The 17164-nt window shown below is 43.0% G+C and overlaps 1 protein-coding gene across 6 annotated transcripts in view; it reads right to left on the reverse strand.

The window, feature by feature from the left end:
• Window positions 1-5646: 5646 nt before the first annotated feature.
• LOC133350386 (pleckstrin homology domain-containing family A member 6-like) overlaps window positions 5647-17164 on the reverse strand; it is a 53273-nt gene continuing 41755 nt past the window's right edge. For 5 of the 6 annotated variants that reach the window (XM_061564715.1, XM_061564718.1, XM_061564713.1 and 2 more), the window contains 6 exons: window positions 12390-12746; window positions 11244-11399; window positions 9431-9564; window positions 8775-8917; window positions 7985-8077; window positions 5647-7604 (listed from right to left, as the gene is read on the reverse strand). In XM_061564715.1, the coding sequence (XP_061420699.1) occupies window positions 7995-8077; window positions 8775-8917; window positions 9431-9564; window positions 11244-11399; window positions 12390-12746 (873 nt within the window). In that variant the 3' untranslated portion in view covers window positions 5647-7604; window positions 7985-7994. The remainder of the gene's footprint in view (window positions 7605-7984; window positions 8078-8774; window positions 8918-9430; window positions 9565-11243; window positions 11400-12389; window positions 12747-17164) is intronic. The other variant, XM_061564717.1, reaches the window with a different exon arrangement.

The raw sequence follows: 17164 nt of genomic DNA on the forward strand, positions 1-17164 counted from the left end.
GATATGCTTACTCTTCTTCTTTGCCCCTTAATTTTGAACTTAGATCTTATAGTGCGGCTATTTTTTTTTACAATTTCTTGAAACATACCTACAGTGATGGGGGTGAGGGGTGCTATAACGGTGCGGTTTGCCGTAACATTAAACACGTGGACTCATTTGTTTGCCTGCCTGGATAGGCCTTGAGGTCTCAGCCCCCAGTAGGGATGTTTCCGGTGAGGGTGAGATGTTCGTTTTGTGTACGAATTGTGATTAAAGTAGCGAGTGATCATCTGAAGAAAAAAAAGTGTTAATTTTGGTTCGTTAAATAAGAAGAGCAATGGGGACATTCAATTTGGTTTTTCGTCTTAGGAGGGCTGAGTGGAGATTTTGTAGAGTTCGAACCCACGCAAGGTCGACATTTTAATTAACCTTGTTTGGGCATCAATAGGAGGGGGACTGGATGCTGAACCTCACTTCAATCCACTATTCCCTAGCACTTTGCATATGATAAACTAAACTATCTTCCATACGACTATGCACAGATGCCCAGCTTATCCTGCATCTCACCGATCTGAATTTAAAAAGGTAAATGATCTCACTGCTCAAAAGCGAGAGAGTGTGGAGGGGGGGGGGGCTCATATTCATTGAGGCACCCAGACGAGTCGTGGCTATTCCCGTGGCAGGGGCCACAATATCTGTCTGCAGAGGACATCCATTGTGGACTTCCCGCAGAGTGGCAGTGGGGTGTGTATGGACGAACGTGTTCAAGGTAGTGTATGGAATTACACACGTGTGCTACGTTGTACAAAGGTAGGCTGTTGTGATTCTCATACAACTGTCGGTGGGATGTTGTAGTACCGTGCATCTGCCTGGTGCTTGCAATTCAAGTCATTGGAAAAACAGGGCCTCTTCGGTCTGGCAAATACGAAACGCTGTATACAGCAAAGCGTGCATTAAAAAAATTGTTCTTTCAAACTTTCACAAGAGACCGTTAATGTAGAGATGTAGTGTATGTTTTCTGGCCTTAATAATTTCCATTTGGCAATATTAGCTTTGTAAATTTGTACCCACATTACCATTGTCAAAGATATGTTTAAAATTGCATGTCTCTGCAGGCTGTTATGCAAACTACGCGGTAATTAGGCTAACTTTTCTCCTCCAAAGCAGTTTTTATTACACGCTGGGTTTTTTTCCTCCTTTGATGAAAATTTAAGTGGGGTCATTTTATCTCTGTAGGTTGAAACACATCAGCTTAAGATCATAGAAGTGAATCAGCAATCAGGCTTCTCTAAAAGAAATGATCAATAGACAGATCTTTTTGATTGGGCTTAATGAGGTCTTAACTATGTCTTCTCTGAAGCTTTTTACTTGGCTCTAATGAAATATTAAGTATACTAGAGGGGGGAGAAATTATTTAGGAGCCCCTTCATTTTTTCATTAATTACAAAATGAGTTTTATACTGAGGTCCTGACTTAATTTGTTTTCATAGCATATACCTTGTTTAAAAAAAATCAATTATGGATAATGATGTAGGCAAGGAGTGCATCATGCTGACAAATGGGAACTCTGCGGTACATTTTTTTCCTTCGGCAAACGAATGAAATGCTTAGATGAAGTTAATTAGATGAAATCGTTGAACAGAGATGCCGTTAAATGCTATGAGTAAATTAATTACGTAAAATTCACGGGTACAATTAATCACAATAGATGTCTAATTGGTGCAAAGATATTTTGTCACGAATGCATTCACATTCGGGCTCTGTGCGTGTCTGTGCATGCATCGAGTAAAAAAACACTAAGTAACCATTGAGTGGCATGTTTAGTTAAACATTTAGCACCTTGGCTTTATCAAATATTCATTCATGATTTCATTACTGCAGCAAAACCTGAACACAAGAAAATAAGTATCCACGTGTGTGCGGCCATGCGCGTGGCTGCACGTGAAAAGCGGCGAGCGGAGTGTAGACGCGCGATCAGCGCTACACACGGGGCCTCGAGTTATTCGTGCCCAGATCCCGCGCAACACGTGTTGGGACAATGCCCGACTTGGTGTTACATCGGACATATACTGTAACTCCCCCCGCGCTCCCCAGTCCCTGGCAAAATATAATCCCACTAAACAGTCCCACTTTTTAAAAGATATATTTTACTTTTAACACACACTTCACGTGAACATATTTAATTTCATCACTCCTAATTAGCTTTAAATGTATCGATTAAGATCTTATTCGAATATAATACTGGATACATGTATTCTTTAATGTAAACATTTCCAGATTTGTTTTATTTATTAAAATTGGTTCAATGTAAAATGCGGGTGGACTTCTCCGCAAATCTGGCTGTCGCCTGATGAAGCTAGTTGTAATTACTGGCGAAACGTCGTACTCTCCAACACACCGATGTGCTGTACTAGTGACGAATTAGCATGTTCTGTTCACGTGACAGCTCTTACTAATTGGCTGTGTTGGGTGGTGGCGGGTTTAACAAAATATATATATATTTATGCGATCTAACCCAAAAAACCTGTATTATGAATGATATTGGTCGCGAAATCCTACGTGTTAACCTGATAATGAAGCCTGTTAATAATCATTCGCCTGCATAAATGAAATCAATATTAACTATTTCATGTAAAAGTTACCTTCAGTCTTTAATTGGGAAGTGTCATTACAATATTTGGGCGCCGTGGTGGCGCGATGTTAACTCCATCGCCTGGTATACAGGAGGTCATGGATTCGATCCCGACCCTGACGCCTACTGTATATATTTGGAGTTTGCGTGTCTCTCTCTGTCTCCCCGTGGTCGCGTGGATTTTTCTCTGGGTCCTCCAGTTTTTCCCTCCACATTTAGAATGAAAATTGCAAGTTTAGAATATTAGGCTGATATAATATTTCCAAGTAATAAGCCACAGCTATCATTGGTGGCCAGGTTGCTTCTGAAAAGAGCTATATAGCTCAGTGGGCCTTACCTGGTAAAACAAAAAATGTTTAAAGAGTAATAGATTTTGTAAAAGCAAGGCAGTTGCTGCCTCCCAATTGAGAAAGCTTGTTAATATCTCGTTTCGTTTTTGTCGAGGTAATTGAATGCTAAAGGTCAGATTAAATGCCAAAATTTATGGGTCAAGGGTTTATCACCATTGGGCTCAATTATGAAGCCCATTTTGTCTACCATAGCCTCTGAGTTGCGGCCGTTACGTCTGAAAATTTGCGCGCGTTATAAATTGCATTATTATTATTATAATTAAATCTTTCAAAACTGTTGTTGAAGAATTTGTGATCACTTAATCTACTGCTGGACGGTTAGCCCATTATATTTGTCTCCTTTTTTAATCCGAATGACTGCAGCATAATTCCACGATATGAGGCACAGCAAGAGCTCGCAAAGGTGGACCCGAGTAAAATCGGGAATTGGGAATACGCTGGAAAGGCTATTTTCTTGTTAAACGAACCTATACACTTCAAGCAGAACACTCACCATGCACTAAAGTAAAGCTGTTTTAAGATACGGCATAGAGATAATCTAGTGGCGATATGTAACATGCATTGTCAACACTAGGACAAGTAAAACAAAGCCTGATGAGACCCTGTGTGTCGAAACCAGTCCACAGTTTGCTGGTCTTGAAACATTGCTGCTTAAATTATGCACTCCCACAAGGCCGTGGGTCTGATTGGTTGTGTAAGATACACATATTTGATGTTTTTTTTTTGGAGATGCACGGATATGTACGCATATTTTATGTTGTTAATCAAGTGATGAGCCTATTACGCTGACCGTAAACGCAATTAGTGATCACGCCATTGGACACCGTTGCAAGCTAGGATGTTCCATCTCAAGGGATTTAACAGGTTGAAATATTTTCACAATCAACCACGACTCGTGGCTGGGCCGTTAGCCACGCGTGAAGCAAATCTGCGCTTCCCCTTTTTGTGCGTCGAATAACGGAAGCACAGCGGTAGAACGCGTGCACCTGGGACATTGTGGAATTCATATTGAGATCCACGTGGGAGAGGATGAACAGGAGCGGGACGTGGCAATGAACGGTAATTAATCCAGCAGTGGTTAGAACATGATGAATGATGGCTTGTCTGTATTAAACACCACGCAACAATAACTCCGTGGCCAGATCCTCGTCTGGTTTAACGCCTTGAACCATCTGCATTGTTCTCGTCACGGAAACTTTCGTTTGAATTGTTTTCATGCGATGCAGTTGACCCGCGTGATTCGATGCGACTCCCGTTTACCGTCACAACTGTGTCGCTCTGTCCCCAGGCACAGATTGTTGCAGTTGTGCGAGTCAGGTGGCGATTCCCCGCATGTTGCACCACCTTCGCTTAAGAGCCATGAGCGAGTGATGGAAAGTCCACCTTCACAAGGGCGAGGGCCAGTCACTCCAAAGAGGAAGTCATTTAGCCACCCAATAGTGTCGAGAAGTTGACTCGACGACCATCGGACCTGGGTTTGAACTCACGCAAGATTTTTTACCACGGGCACGAGGCGGAATCCCTGCACTCATTACTAGAGAAAGTGCGACCCCTTGTGGAATTTCAGTGTTGGGTATTCTATTGCCAGGAGCCAAGAGGGTCAGATGTTCTCTTGTCACATCTTCCGTTACTGTACACAGCAAGATGAATTATATTAAGTTTGGCTCAATAGTGGCATAACACTTCATCTCCGGGGCACCGCGATGTTGAGATGTTATCTCCCTCGCCTGGTATGCAAGTCGTGGGTTCGATCCCGACCCTCGACGCCTGCTGCATATTTGAAGCGTGCGTGTGGATTTTTCTCCGGGTCCTCAAGTTTTTCCCTCCACATTTAGAAACGTGCGTTTAGAGCATTTGGCTGCTATACATTTCCACGTGATATGCCACTTCATTGAGCTATCATTTGTGGCCAGGTCGCTTCTGAAAAGTATTTATAGAACTGTGGGCCTTACTTGATAAAATAAAAAGTTCAAATTGGACAAACGAGTATCGTTTCCATCATCAATTACCAAAAATCACTGGTTTCTCACATACACAAATGCGTACATGTGGCAGATTGAGACCCGATTATATCCAGCCCTTATGGTAGTTCCACCTTGGTATCGCTACCATCTGCAGAACAGGGCGCTTGAATCCAACTATAAATGGAACAAGGTTTTTTCTTCAAGATACCGTCCATAAGAACGTTTTGCCTTGGCACAATGGGGCGGTGATATGGCCCAGTGGTATCATCGCTTGCCACTTGTTTGCAGAGGTTTGCGGTTCGACTCCGGCAGTCCTCCCTGGTCATTGCTACGTCAATCTAAAAGAGTAGGCCATTGTGTGGGAATAACGATTGAAATTAGAAAATTACTTGGACGTTGCTGAATTTGTACGACATAGAGCAAACTACGCCCCACAATCTTTCCAACTCGCGCACCGCACCATAGACACTTAATGGATATGTTTATGGCGATGTGAATAACGACTCTTTCCAGCATGTCACAAACAGTGCGCTTAAATAAGTTCTACCTCCACGTAACCCTTGCTCTCACATTGTTCAGATATGTTGAACTTATGATGCGCATAAACTCTAATCCACTGTTAGCTTTACTGCTGGTAGCTTTTACCTCAGTAAGGAAATGGCACCAACAGTCAACAGTACTGCACAAATGTCAAGCTAATAAATGTACGATTCAACAAATGTGAGGAAAATGCAACTTTATTATATGAAGTGTTTTAGATGATGGTTCCAGACATTTACCAATGTAAAAAAAACGATGTCTTCTGGACAACAACCTCTTTTAAAAACTCGTGCCAAATGGCAGTTTGTATTTTTTTGTTTAAATACGCGAAATAGTTTTTTTGTTAATCCATTTCTGAGCAGGCAATCCTCCTCGTCCTACTGCTGCGCGAGTAAACAACTAAATTGATGTCCAACTCCACACATGTTGTGGATCGATCCCCTCCCTCCACTGACAGAAATGGAGACGTGTGGTTAGAAAGGGAAATAAGTCAAGATATGTCCACAACCATTTGTTTGATTTTTTTTGCTTCCGAAAAGCAGGTTCATCCACCACCCAAAGTGTTAAATGCAATTCCCGTCTCATGAAATGGGAGCAAGGTTCTTAAAAGTCCACTCAAATTGCCGTTTGCGCTACAATACCGGTTTGCTTGTGGAACTTTACTGCAATTACACTTATACATAATTGGGTTTTTTTGTGTTTTCACGTTTGATCACCCCGTGCCTCCACTGGAGGGCATTGCATGTTTCGCACGTATTCGTGCCGCTTGCATTACGCGGTTAACCCTCTCCGCAGAGGCGGTTTAATAGTGTTGCGAGATCCTTGTTTAGTCATATTTCTTCGGCACCGATAAAATGTTTCATGGCTTGCGGTAATTAACGTACAACAGTAAAAAAAAAACGAGTTCAATACTTTGTAAATAGACTTCTGAGCACTTTATAGCTACGTGGTTATGCAGACATCAATTTAATTGCCTCATACGGTGAAAATACTTTTCACGAATGTTAATCATTAAGTTACTCATCTTGTGTGACACGATACTTTCCAGACTACAACTGTATTCGAATAAAAATATATTTTACATCATTAAGAGATATACTAAAATCCAAAATGTTAGCATAATCATGGAAGTATGAGTTTATTATATTATTTGCATACATTTTATAATTGCATTAACACATTGTGATTTTCTCATAATGAGCACAACCCCAACTGTGCTACACAAGGGCATGCGATGACATTTCGAGCAAAGGTTCCCCTCATTCCATGGAAAAGTTTCATAGACGCGTCCTTTCCGTTCACTTAAAAAATGTTAACATTACAACTGGACACGCTCCCACATGTTAAGATGTGCTCAACAACGTATGTAGTCACGTTTTAAAAAAGAAAAACATGTAAATACAATGAAGTCAAGTTGTCCATGGAAAAAGGGGGCTATAAACATAGGGAATGGGAAAGGCTATTTAGGGCTTGTAAAGGCCATGCTAATACTAATGACCAAAGTGAATGTCCGAAGAGACTACATACTACTGCAACACCCAGATACGTGTCGTCAGGGAGCCCTGACACCCTCAGCAGCTAACACATCTGAGCATTAATCTGTTATTTCAAAAGCAACATTTTTTAAAAATTCAGATTTGAATCTGTTCAAATGGGTTTCAAGTACTTTCCATATCAGGGAAATGCGTTGGTATAATATGAACATTAGAATGTGGAGCACGCATAATTTACTGCTTTTTTTTAATTAACGGAATAACTGGAAAGCTTTAAAAAAATTGCCTTGATTTTCAAATTCAAAATCCAGTTATTAACCGACTAATTTATATTACTCTGACTCAATATGTATATCTCTTCTAGATATTGGTAAATGAAACACATTTGCGTGTGGTTCAAATATTTTACGCATTATGCCTCAATAAGATGACCCTAACTAATTATAGGCCGTCAAGCGACTGAATGAAAAATATCAATATTTTTAAAAGTGTCTCAATCATTCAGTCATAGTCGATTGATTTGGGCCTAGTGAACTCACATTTTTGGCAAAACCATGCGTTAATATGCATTCGCAATTCGTTACGTGACATCCCTTAACACGTTGTGCTGCTCTTGGGCACCATCGGCATTCTAGAATTCCTTCCCCTGTCGGCAGAAAAACTGAATGTTATCGGAGGTGAAAACGGTTGTGCTCACTTGTTATTATAGTAAACCACAACATAATTTCGGAATATCTTGTAGAGTATAAATTACTCGGCCTGGCTTTTGCAAACCCACGAGAGCCACCAAAATACTGCTTATAATTACTTTAACAATACGTATTCTTCATACATCCGTCTCTACACAAAAAAATATTTCCCAAAAAAACCCATCAACCCAATGGCCCCCTGGGAATACATGATTTCAGCGGAATTTTTTTAGTACAAGCAAACTCTGGACAGGTTAATGCGAAGTGCATGTGACAACACACAAATTGAGTTCTGGTAACGCGCATTTGTGTAACCCATAAGTACAGTGAGCCTCACCAGTGACACTTCACTTGAAGCTAAACTGCTCTCCTCCACCGGTTGGGCTCTCTGGCGATGGAGATGACATCTTTTTAGGAGATGTAATTTTGGCTACAAGGAAAAAAATAACATGCCGTGTGACACAATTATTAATAAAAAACAGTACATTCACTTAAGACGCAAAATAACGGTTAAATATAACGTATAACGCACTCGTCCAAGGTGATCTGTACATTGTAATATTTTCCTTTGGCATTTGAAAAGCAACAGCCCAAACACTACAGCTGTGTGTTGTGATTGATAATGACTTCCATAACATCAGGGTTTGCTTGGGATGCAAATGAACCATGGGTCGATTACGTGATTACCAATTGGCACTTCGTCACATTTGCAATAGGGCGTTACTTATGCAAAATATGCAAATGTTTACAGAGATTTGTGATTTTGCATGGCATTAATGGGAACATGGAACGAATAAAATACATATAATTTTGTTGCTACTGATATAAAAAATACGTTGGTATTTGGTATTTTTTTTATTATAAACTATTGAGACTTTTACAAATAGTTAAACAAGTAGGCTTTCGCGTAAATAGAATTATTCCACAAATATAAATAGTTAATTTACAATAGTCCACATGCTCATTTGGGTTTTTTATGCCCATGAAGCTCATTTAAGGCACTAAAATGTTTGAGAAGGATGCATGGACTCCAATGTTGCCGATTACCATGGCAGAAATGAGAGTGTGGAAGTGAGGGTGCTGGGATCGCTGCGATCGCTGGGACTCGGGCGCACGGCTCCACTGACCAGAGAGGGTCTTGCTGCGCCGGGACGCCTCGGCTGCGAGTGCACACGACAGCGTGATCTTCCTTTCCTGCTCCAAAAGCTGTGAATTTACAGCCACCCCTCCTCCGTCGTTCCCACTGGGCAGCGATGTCACATTGTACAAACTATTAAAGCAAAGGAGTGGCATTAATTGTGAACATATATATATGATATACTTATTATATTCGATCAAGCACACGTTAAATGATAAGCGCCACAAATGCCCCAGTCCACCGAAGCATCTGTAAAATATAAAAACGCTTGGAATGTGCGTCGAGCACTTCGTCACAGCACACAGCAATAAACACAGTCTTTATAAACGTAGGAAGTTTTAAAACTAAAAGCGTTAACTTCTCCAATATTACATATCTGATGCTTGGTTCAAAAGAATATGGGATGTTGCTGTGGTGTTATGGTTATCACACTGGACTTGCTGTGTGCTCGACATTTCCACACAATAAGCAACTTCGTTGAGCTATCATTTGTGGCCAGATCGCTTCTGAAAAAGAGCTACACAGCTCAGTGGGCCTTAACTGGTAAAGCAAAAATAGTGTATAGTTTTTTGTTGTTACAATGTCAGCCAATTAACACACGGTTGTAGGTGGGCGTATTTTGGGAGCGTGGATGCATGCGCTTGCCTGGCTTTGGCAAGCATGCACTTTATCTTGTCTACGTTGCGCTGCCGGGCCTCCAGCTCCCGTGTGCTCGGGGGCTCATCTTGTTCCGGGGTCTCGTCCCTCGTCGGCGTCTCCGTCGTCCCAGGACTCCACGGCTGCCAACACAGAGTGGTTATGCTGAGGGCATGCATTGCAGCACAGCAATGCAGTGCATGCAATATATTACATACACGTTAAGTAACAAAACCAGGACTTGCCAAAATCCTGGTCATCGAAGTTTTCCAGAGTACTGGATCGGAGTAATTATAGCAATTGGAATGGAAAACGTTTATACGTTTCGATATTTTTTTTTACGTAGCCAAAAAAGTGTACGCTTCATGGATATAAACCAAATGGCAGTGGAGAGTAAAATGTAATAAGAGGATTTCTCAGACATTTACACGATCACAAGTATTGGAATACTGGACACATCAAATATTGTATCTTGTTTTTCCCTGTCGGAAAAAAGCACAAAATGCTCCTTAGAACAAGAATTTTTCTCATCATTGATGCTATTTTCACTCTAAAGTGACCGTATCAGTTCAGGGCCATTGTGCAAATGACCAATGTTTTTGTTTAACAGACAACTGAATGTAATTATGGTTAGCCACACAGGTTAGTGGTGTCGAGGAGGAATGAAAGATGAAAGAGTGCAAGATTTGATCAGCAACAAGATGGAAGGGTGCTGCTGCTGGATCAACTAAACAATTTTAATTTAAACTATAAACTTAACTACATTTTTATTTTATTTTACCATGTAAGGCCTACTGAACTAACACATTCCTGCGGAGGGAGCTGGTAGTAACGTTGGGTTGCTCGGTCAATGTCCAGGGTCAACGGCGGCGTGGTGTATTCCGCAAATATGCCCGACTGTGAGGGCGGGCACAAGCCGGCGTGAGTAGGTTAAACGTTGATACAGGTAGGAACAACAGGTTCCACACTGCCCACCAGGGATTGTCTGTCGTGCATCGGAATGTAGCCCACCCATGCCCCCCCCCACCGACCGCCGAGCAGTGCCAGGATTGGTTGAGGATGTCGGGGAGGGTGGAAGGTAAACACGCCCAATCATCCAACTTCCCCCCCCCAAACGCCGAGCGGGCCACCATTGGTAGAGGTGGGGTGTAAACACGCCCACTCATGCAATCCCCTCCCCATCGAACACCGAGCAACGCCGCGATTGGTTGACGATGTCGGGGAGGGTGGGGGGGAAGGGTAAACATGCCCACCCATCCAACTGCCCCCCCTGAACGCCGTGCTGTCAAACCAAGTGTTAAGGGCACCACGGGGTGAGCAGCCCCTCCCCACCCAGCCCCACCCCCCCACCCAGCCCCACCCTCTCCACCCAGCCCCTCTCCACCCTCCCCACTCAGCCCCTCCCCACCCTCCCCTCCCCACCAAGCCCCACCCTCCGCACCCAGCCCCTCCCTCCCCACCCAGCTCCTCCCTACACGACGGACGGACAAAATAATCCCCTGTGGGCTGGTGTAACCAGGTTACTACGACCTGGCCACAAATGATAGCTCAACAAAGCGGCTCATCGCGTTTAAATTTAAAGCAGCCAAATAGTCTAAACGCATGTTTCTAAGCGTGGAGGTAAAAACCGGAGGGCCGGAGAAAAATCCACGCAACCAAAGAGATAACATGCAAACTCCAAACATACAGGCATCACGGGTTGGGATCGAAACCCACGGCCTCCTATATACCAGGTGAGGTAGTGAACATCTCGCCACCGTGGTGAGATGTTTAAATAGCGCAAAAATGTTGAGGGCTGGCAATGACAGGCTGAGGGTTTTACGCTGTCGGAATGCTGAAAGGTGAAATCCGCAGCCTCCAGCTCGGCACGCAGCCGAGCTATTTCCTGCGCTGGGGTCTCGACTGCTGTGGCATCAGATGCCCTCACTGCCTGTTCCAGCGCACTGATATCCATGTCGTCCCTTTGCTTTCCTCGAACCTGCAAACATCAAGGGTCACTCAACATGTCACAGTCCTACCGTCACATGCCACCCTTATTACTTTTAATGACATAACGTCTCTTTGAGCTGTGCATGTAATTGTACTTAACGTTCAAACCTGAATCATATAAACATGTTGCCATTAAAACCGTTAACCAATGACTTTTGTTATTCTATTTCAATGAACGAATACATGATTAGTTGTAAAATATATAAATGTGTCATTAAAACACGCCACCACCCGACACAGCCAATTAGTTAGATTTGTCACGTAAAAAAAAACATGCCAATGAGTTACTAGTTCAGCACACCGGTGTGTTGGCGAGTAAACCAACAGCATTTCCAATTCGAGTACGACATTCTGCCGATAATTACAACCAGCCTCATCAGGCGACAGCCAGAATTGTGGAGCAATCTTCCTGTTTCGGCCTTAAATAGAGGGATAAATATGATGTCGTCACTTGTGTGCTAATCAGATGCGAAGCCCAGGGCGGGTGGGGGTAATGTAATCATATAAATTACAATAGATATTGATTATTAGTTCGGTTATTCACAGTTAATCATTTTCAAGAGTAGGCCATTGTGTGCCAGTATCATGGTGCAGATTTGACAAATTTAAAATATTACTTGCAAATGACTCAATACATAACAATCGTCGCCTCCTACTGTCAGAATAATGCCCGCTTGCAGGCTGGTGCTGAGTCGCCTTCTGCCCAATGGTGGTGGATGCCACTGCAAGTGCCCTTCGAATGCTTGACATGAGATATGACACGCAAGGCACCTTGAGTTGCCAAAACATTTAAAAGCGCCATATAAATGCAAAGGTTATTATTTAATGCCGACCGTAATTCATGACAAAGCACCAAATCACAACGGGACAAGTGGTAACACCCCTAAGTTGTTCAGGATAATGAAAATTAAAGTACCATACATTGACAAAAATAATATTTGACTTTCCCCCCCTGTTTGTAAAACATGCAGTTGTTCACCTTGGGGACACCGAGGGACTCTGGCCTCTGATGAGTTTTGAATCCAATGACAGCCGTCCGTTCCATAGACACCGATCTCATTGGTGGGTTTGGGGGATTTCCTGCACTCCAATCCACGGTGGCAGACCGTTTGGGTATCCTAAGCCTGTCTTTTCTGACTTGCTCATTTGGTACAGACATGTTTAGAGCATTTATCTCAGCCTCAAGGCTGGGGTCCGTGGACAGAGATTTTCTACGGTTCTTCTGCACAATCTGCTGATGCAACCTAATCCTTTCCAGTTGCTCTTCCGCACTCATCTTATTGCTTCTGGAGGAACCTACAATAGCTCCAGTGTCCGATACACTTTTAGGCCTCTCCTGTAAAAAAATAAAACATTTTCATTAAATACAATTATAGCAAAGAAACATTCAAATAACTTACATCTGCGTCATGTCCACACAGGAACCGCATGGATCGCGTTAATTTAAAACGACCTTATTTGATATATCACTTTAGAAAAGCAAAAATAAAAACCATAATTTTCCCAACATTCAAAAAAGTGCAGTAGTTACGTAGTATTATTGGGTGATGCACAGGCTTGAAATTACATTTTCCTACAACCCAAAGAATGGAAAATTAATAAGGGAAAGACATCAGCGATTCTCTTACAAGTGGGATTGTGAGAAAACAAGTATGCATACCTGTCAACCCATACGATTTTCTGGTATTCTTGTACAGGAAAATTTAGTTTTCAGGTCCATACGGCGTACAGCCATTTCAATACGGGCACATTGTTTTTGGTCTATTTGGTTGTATTTCTACCTTGTGATGGGACTTTGTAGGATGAACGTTGAGATTTGTAAAGGCACAGGGTGACCAATAAGGTCTGAATTGGTCTGTAATAAAGTAGGCACTGATAAGGGGTTGACAGGTATAAGTATGTATGTATGTTGAACTTCTTTTGCACTGTGGGTAGCCAACTGTGCTCATCGAAGGTGCGGGGTACGGGCAACAAAGGGAAGCCAAACAAAAATGCAAACATAAACGTGGCTCCAAAAACGTCAACATATTTTCAGGCTCAAAACAAAATTCAATAGGGGCACGTATTGGATCAAGTTCATGAATATCCATTTCAAATAAAACCCTCAGGGACAACTGGTACCAGCACAGATCAAGAATACCTCACCCACCACCTGTTATCAAGTCTGCAGCTTCAACGCTTCGGAAATCTCTAATTTATGCTTCGGGTAATGTGTTGTCAGGAAAGGGAGTGTTTTCCGTGATAAGAAGTTGCTGATGGTGAAGGTTGTGAGTTTTTTTTTTCTTCCATATGTACAATAGCATTGAAATTAATAAAAAAAAGTCCAAATTCACCGGTATATTCCTCTAAATTCTACATTTAAAAGAGGGGAGAAAATGTGTTCAAACAGTAAACCACTGAGAATATTAATGCCACGATGTTATAGATGTAACGTATGTAGCTAAATTATATCATAGTTACAGTTTGCACATTAAATATAAATTACCCAGAGGTAAATTGTTGTAATGACAATTTCTTAACCTAATAAATCAACCACCGTGACAATTTTAATGGTGAGGCCAGTTTGGCTGGAAAATACAACGGCAACCATCTGTGGCGTTCACCTCTAGACCAGTGTAGACAAATGTAAGTTCTCTGTATTAAAATATTTGTATTCCAGTCTACTTTACACACTGAAAACAATCGGAGGTGTCAAAGCATTTTTAGTACTCTTGAATTCTTCAGACCGTGTTTTGACCACAAGTTGTTTCTGTCACTGTTAAGACTAAAATAGGGAGCTTCCTTACACCAGTACCTAACTGTTTTTCTGGCACCTCCTGCTGGATATTATATATTTGCACGGTTATTTTATTATTTGCGTGTTACATGTTTTACGCCCGTCAAATACCTCGTTTGTTCGTTGTGCATTATTCGTGAAGGACCCTGAACGCGTTCTCTGCAACATTTCATGTTTTTGCTTTTTGTTTCTGTTGTTATTGCTGCGCTCACGCACCGAGGACCTCCCTTGTAAAATAGCTGGGCAACTGGCTAAATGGGATTATCCATTGTGTCAAATCAAATAAACTCTACATTAATGTTACATTTTCAAGTTTCACGTTGAGCATCATCATTATTTAAAATCGCCCTCTGTAGGTGGCTTTTGTTGCTGAGAGTAAAACCAAAGTCGGTGTGATACAGGGCTTTCGTGCTCACATCAAGCCAGTTTCAGAGGCGACAGCAGCCCCACTTTATCTTTGAACTTCATCCCGAACCAGCGCCAGAAACCTAAAAGCATTTGACTGGTGGAGGACCCACCCGCGCCCCACTGCCTTATTTCACGTGTCCCCTAGCGTAGAATACTCAGTGATGTTTGAGCAAAGCAAAACGATCCAGGGACACGCAGCGACCTGCACGTAGAACATAATCCCGTGACACCACAGTCATGAGTCAAGAACCAAAAAAGGACCACCGTAGGACCTAGTTTTTGAGGGCAAGAAGGAAGTGGAGCAGAGTGGTGGCTGCTTCTTAAAACTGGAATTAACGTGGTAGTGGTGCCCCGTTTAATTCATTCAGCGGCTGCCACCCAAATCCATGTTAAAGGGAAAACAAGAAGGTGCTGGAAAAAACCAAGGATCAAGAGTAAACAACGTAATAAATCAAATAACAGAGGAGTACAGCTAACTACTCATGGTCTAAATCTTGACTGAAAGCTTTCGTGACTGCAGGAATTCATATTTTTTGGGTCTTTCGTTAAAGTCACGTAGATAGGTTCTACGTGACTTTACCAAAACACCCAAAATACTAGTGGTCCATCACAACAGAAAGGACTGTGCTGCCAAACAGACCTTCCTGGGATGCCAAGAGTGTCCAAGCGATAATGCCTGGCATAGACATGGGGGAGCTCCACATTTCAGGTCAATGGAACCTCAGCCCCCCAGCCCTAGTGGCCCAAGACTCAGTCATGCCGTGAGTGTAATGAGAAGCACAATATGCCAGGCAGCCAAGGCCTCTTGAGCATATATGAATCTTGGATGTATTCTCGAAACCTAGCTGCAATACGCTCTCTTTGGTAGCCGGTTCACTTCACTTGCCCCCAGGCTGACAAAGCGAATAAATGGTTGGATTTCTGCGAAGCAGATGAACGCTTCAGATAAAAAGATCCCGAACAAGCTCCACACCTGTGGAAAGTGACGTGCGTATGGGAATGAAAGGGCCCCGGGGAAGAAGGGATTTTTTTCTTTCTAGATTCACGTGGAAATCAGCAATAAACATTATTCATCATATGAAGCCATGGTGGCTCGCAAAGTGAATTTTAAACCAAATGTAATTCCAGGCAGAAACCGCAGAACATACAGGAGGTCTCTCCTACCTAAATGATTGAAAAGGATAAGTCAAAATGTCTGACGAGTCAAGCAATCTGTCGTGGATTTTGGAATGTAAGGCCGACATTCTCAAAGGACCTGACCTTAAAGCCTAATCTGGAGAAGCCCTTTGCGGAAATTTCCCAACAGAAAGCTGGCAACTGAGGCAAAAAATCCGTGACTCAGGCTGCATCGCATATACCACTGGTGAAATGCCACTGGCAGGGCTTTAGGAGCAGATCCTTGACTGCAACATCCAAGCTGAGGCGGCAGAACCAGCGCTGCTCAACAACCATGCAGTCAGACCCAAAGGCTGAATGGATGTCTTGGCACCATATGCTCTGCTGGGGCAGGTTGGGCCACCTCATCAGGGGCCAAGGGTGAGCAACAAGCAGAGCTAGGCAGTATGAGATCGAGGACATTCGGACCAATCTGGATGCGATGAAGATCAGGTGGAGCATTGCCCCCCACCACCTTCTCCAGCACCTCGGGGAATATGGACAACGAAGGTAACACGGACGACCAAATTCGAGGTCCCAGTGGGAGTGTATCTGTGGCAAAACATGCCTGGCCTGCCAGAAGTAGAATGCAAATTGGGTTAATTTAGCATTGTCTGGTGATGCGAACTAGTCCATTGATGGCTTGCCGAACCTGGTGACAACCCAACCAAAATTGTGGCGATGTAAGGCCCATTCGGCTGGGTTCAGTCATTTTAGGCAGGTGTTGGAGTCTCAAGTCGACCCCAACACCCTGGCTGCCCGTGCTGTCACCACATCTCTCCTCCACCCATCCACCACAATCCTGAAACCCTCCGGGAAGTCCTGCGAATCGAAGAAAAGGTCACTTTCCCGCTCATCAGGATCTCAATAACATCCCTCATCATCGCTTGAAGTCAAGCAAGCCCTTTTGGACCCATGCGCTTAACCTTCATCAATGCGAGTTCAACCCCGATGAACCTTGAGAGCTGAATGGAGTTCAAAATAACTTACAAACACCTTGTGAACGACTCAATGCAGAAGATCCCTGGGTTTGATCTTCCACAAAGCTCATGGTCCACCCTAAACCGCATCAACTGTACAATCCATGGCAGATGTGGGTACCTGATGCACAAATGGAAAATTAAAAACTCTCCAGTAGTGTGCGGCTGTGGTCATCCAGAACAGAGACCGTACAACGTATCACAACGCAATGCCTGATCCACAAATACGAAGGAGACATTACAGCAATGATAGTCCCCTGCTCCTGACGCGGTTATCTGGCTTGACCACCTAAAAGTATAAATTTATAGTTATCGCTCTGTATCTACATCAGCAGACGTACAGAAGAAGTACACTTGCCTTGCCGGCCAGAACATAAGCTTAGAGAGATACCGTGCTGCTCGGTCCAGGGGAGAAGGCTGTAATGCATCACGTGG

This window comes from Lethenteron reissneri, chromosome 33 (genome assembly GCF_015708825.2).
Source record: "Lethenteron reissneri isolate LAM-NWPU_2019-01 chromosome 33, ASM1570882v1, whole genome shotgun sequence".
Classification (NCBI taxonomy): Eukaryota; Metazoa; Chordata; class Hyperoartia; order Petromyzontiformes; family Petromyzontidae; genus Lethenteron; species Lethenteron reissneri.